General features: G+C 35.6%; 1 protein-coding gene across 1 annotated transcript; it reads right to left on the reverse strand.

The window, feature by feature from the left end:
- Positions 1-220: 220 nt before the first annotated feature.
- LOC112701115 (uncharacterized) lies at positions 221-3839 on the reverse strand. Its single transcript, XM_025751913.3, has 2 exons — positions 1058-3839; positions 221-778 (listed from the first exon to the last, which is right to left on the reverse strand). Exons 1-2 carry the CDS (start codon positions 3762-3764, stop codon positions 405-407), a joined length of 3081 nt encoding a protein of 1026 aa, XP_025607698.3. The 5' UTR covers positions 3765-3839; the 3' UTR covers positions 221-404.
- Positions 3840-4601: the final 762 nt, after the last annotated feature.

Below are 4601 nucleotides of genomic sequence, written 5' to 3' on the forward strand. Positions count from 1 at the left end.
TTCTACGGGAAACAAGATGAACAAAACTATAAAAATATTTAAGGCAATCACTATTATATTATGGAGCTACTCAAATAAAAATGCCAAAAACATATTTTTATAAAGATGTTTTATATAATAGGATAATTTATTTATTTGGCCACACTTTAAATAAAAATAACACTTTTATAACATATCAAAATCTAACTATACAATTCATTTTCAAAGAGTCAAAAAAAAATTTTCACATGAAAATAATTATAAAATCTTTATTGGAATACTCACCTTATATTATATATTGATACAAAATAAATGACACATTAATAGAGCAGAGAGAGAGAACAAGCTGAAAATAAAACTAATACATATGTATCTGGTCCGTTTTTGCAACAGATAATACAAGAATGACAATCACAGAAGTGTTATTAGCAGGATAGCTTTTGCTTAATTGCATGCAACTCATTTATGACATCTTTTATAGTCATTCGCTGATTAGGAAACTCTTGGGAGCATGCAACTCCAATCCTAGCAAACGACACAAGACATTCTTGAATGGTGTCTTCCATATTTTGCTGTTGTGTGACCCTTCTTCTTTCTTGATGATCAATTGGAATGAGCAATCTTGAATCAACAATCTCAGTGATTCCATCTAGAGTTGCCATGTTACAGAACTTGTGTAGGCTTAGATCTTCACCAAACATGCTATCAGTTGGTTTCTTTCCAGTGATCATCTCTAAAAGAAGAATTCCATAGCCATACATGTCTCCTTCTGGTGACACTAAGCCACTTGCTCCATATTCTGTTTTGTTCAAACAAAAATAATGCGACAATATCATCATTATAAACTAATTATTTTCAGTTCAATCAATTAAATATATTAAGGTGTTCATTTCCATAAATATTTTCTCTTAGAACATAGGAAACTCTGAGCTGTAACTAATTTGCTGTAATTATATATATGAGAATACCATTTCCAAAGCAAAACATGAATTTAATATGACAGATTATTGTTGAAGAAATATGAGAAAAACATTTCAAAAAGATATTGTAAGATATATCAAAAGAAACTGACACTGACCTGGGGGAATATATCCAATGGTTCCCTTAATTGCAGAAGAGCTAACTTGACCACTGCTAGAACAGCTTGCGGCACCATGAACGAGCCTAGCTAATCCAAAGTCTCCTAAGTGAGCAACAACTTCACCATCAAGTACAACATTGCTTGGCTTAATATCACAATGAACTACAGCTTCTTCTAAATCATTGTGAAGATAATCCAATGCAAAAGCTACATCAAGAGCAATATTTACTCTTTGCATCAGGTTGAGACTCTGATTTGTGGACTCACTATCTTCAATGGTGTTGTGCAACAAGCTTTCTAAACTCCCATTAGACATGAACTCAAACACTATGGCCTTGAAATCATCCCCTTTGTAATCAACACTTGAACAACAAGTCAATATGTTGACAAGGTTTCTGTGCTTGATCTTTCCTAGAGCTTTGCATTCGGCCATGAAACTCTTCGATGCCCCGCGTGTATGGAGCTTCAACACTTTTACAGCAACAGGTCTCTCAAAATGGACGAGGATTCCTCTATACACAGTCCCAAATCTTCCTGCGCCAACTAAATTGGATGAAGAAAATCCATTGGTTGCTTGATGTAACTCTCCATAGGAAACCTTCACATAACCATATTGCAAAGCCAGAGAAGTAGTGGGTAACTTTTTTGCCTTTTTCTTGAGAAGATATATACTAATAAAAGCTACACAAGAGATTAGAATTCCTCCCAATGCAATGATGAGGATGACTCTCTTTTTAAGTGATCTCTTGTGTTTCTTCTGTAAGGGCAACATAGGACATGCAGGAAGATTCAATTGAGGTATCCCTCCGCAAAGATCTTTGTTTCCAACAAGTGATATTGCTGTGACATTATTAAATACTCCTCCTATTGGGACTTCACCAGAGAGATGGTTGAAAGATAAGTTCAAAGTCTTCAGCAACGTGAGATTCACAAGTTGATGCGGGATTGTGCTTGAGAAGTTGTTATTCGAAAGGTCCAAAATTTCAAGGGACAATAGAGATCCCAAGAATGAAGGTATACTTCCATGGATCAAGTTGCTTCCTAGTACAAGCTCTATTAAAGCAGAGCAAGCACTAAGTCCCATGGGAATCTCACCAATGAACTTGTTATCTTGTAAATGCAAGATGGAAAGATGGTTCAAGTTGCCAAGATCAGAAGGAATGGGGCCGGTAAAGGAGTTGGAGTATAGGGACAGCTCTATTAAACCTTGTTGGTTGCCAAAGGTTTGATTGGGTATATTACCACTTAAGTTGTTATTAGGAGCATAAAATATCTCCATCTTGGTGCAATTTCCAAGTGTAAAAGGAATGAATCCTTCAAATTTATTTGAGCCGAGATCAATTTCAGACAACATAGTAAGGTTACCGATGACAAGAGGAATGTTGCCAAACAACTTATTTCCCGCCAACGCCAACTTTACCAGATTCTTTAGCTTTCCAATTGAATATGGAATTGTTCCTTCAAGGGAATTTTGGTCCAAACCAAGTGCTTCTAGGTTGATTAGTTTTTCAACTTCTTCCGGTATCCTTCCAGAGATTTGATTGGACCCCATAACAAGCTGAACGAGATTGCTTGACAAGTTGCCTATGAGATCTGTCAATACACCGCCTAAATAATTTTGATGAATGCCTAGTTTTTGCAATTGAGTACAATTCTTTAGTGAGGAAAGAAAATCCAAATCGTGAGCGCTTCCACTCCCGAATCTATTAATACCAACATCAAATATCCGGAGTTTGTGTAAACTTCCCAAAGTAGGAGAAATTGATCCATGAAAATCATTTTCTTCAATATCAAACACTTGCAATTCGGAAAGATTGGATATTGAAGATGGGAAAGTACCAGTGAATCGGTTTCCTCCACATAGAAAACTCTCAATATTGGGAAAAGCCATAGATATATTAGAGAGAAGAGTACCTACTAACTGGTTTTCCGCAAATTCAAGAACTTCAATATTTGAAAGGTTGTAAAGTGACGGAGGGACTTGGCCAGAAAAATTATTTGCACCCAAAGCCAAATGGTTCAAATTCAACAACCTACCCAAAGCTGGAGTTATGCTTCCTTCCAAATGATTGTATGTAAATGACAGCTTCTGAAGCGATGAAAGATTTCCCAAAGACGGCGGGATACTACCAACAAAATTGTTGGTTCCAAGCCCCAGTAGAATAAGTTGCTTCATAGAACCAAACCAGGAAGGAATTTTGCCGGTTAGATTATTTTTCCACATAAGAATTACCTCAAGACTTGAACAATTTATCATCTCCCTTGGAATTTGACCTTGAAGATTATTGTTGCTCAAGTCAAGAATTTGCAGCCTCTTCAAATGACCAAGTTCTCTTGGAATGTCACCATGCAAGTGGGTGTTAGTAAGATTGATCACCCTTAGGAACGTTAGATTTCCCAAGGATGGTGCAAGAGTACCACCCCAGTATTGATTTGGAAGTTGCACGGCTGAGACTCTCATTCGGCGGCGACTGCATGTAACGCCCTGCCATTTACAGAAATGAAGAGATTGATTCCATGATGGCAGAGCATGAGGATCGCCATTGATAAGCTTGTCCTTCAAAGCAAGCAAAGCCATCTTATCGGTCTCTGAACTCAAGGCCACATGCATAGCCAAGGTTTGAGAAGCGATAGATAAGAGAAACATGATGAGGGACACCATCATTATTATTTTGTTGCAGTATGACCGTGACAATGTGAGCATTGTGTTAGTATATGGAAGACGACGATGGTGATGAAAAATGTGGATTTCTATAGTTGTTGCTTCAATAGCTCTAACTGATATAGATTTCTATTTTGCTTCAGCGTGGGATTTAAAAAATAGAAAAACTAACATTCAGTTATAAATTTTTATGTCAAATCAATAATAGTTAGACGATTTTAGTTAAATTTATCAAATTTCTCAATATTAAATTCACATGAAAATAACTATAGGTGAAGTTGTTTCTTAATAAAAATTTAATATGAAAGTGTTTACTGTATAATGCTACAATAATACTCAAGTAATGTAACGGACCTTAGTAAATATAAAAACAATTGTAAAAAAATTATTAAATTATAAAATGTTGAGAATATTATGATTTATTTTTCCCACTTCAATCTTGTGGCGTTCTTCTACTTATGTAAGAATAAGAAATTCTCCATATACAACCATTTTTTTATACAAGTCTTTACAAGTTATTATATTAGCGCGCTTGAACGTTACTGCACGTTCTTCTTCCTCTTCCTCTTCTTCTTCTTTTCTTTCGTTTCTTACTTTCTCTTTCTCCTTCTTCAACCGTTACTGCACAATTTCACTGCACCGTCTTCTTCTTTTTGCTGCACATTCTTCTTCCTCTTCCTCCTCTTCTTCTTCTTCTTTTCTTTCGTTTTTTGCCTTCTCTTTCTCCTTCTTCATTTACGTGCTTTTCTCTTTGTTTTCTTTTTTCGTTATTCTTGATTTCCATTATTTTTTGATATCAAGCTCTGAAATCATTTTTGAAGAAGAAGCAGCAGAATATGAGGAGGAGAAAGAGAAAGAGTTCTGAATTATGCATAAAGT

This window comes from Arachis hypogaea, chromosome 7 (genome assembly GCF_003086295.3).
Source record: "Arachis hypogaea cultivar Tifrunner chromosome 7, arahy.Tifrunner.gnm2.J5K5, whole genome shotgun sequence".
NCBI classification, from domain to species: Eukaryota; Viridiplantae; Streptophyta; class Magnoliopsida; order Fabales; family Fabaceae; genus Arachis; species Arachis hypogaea.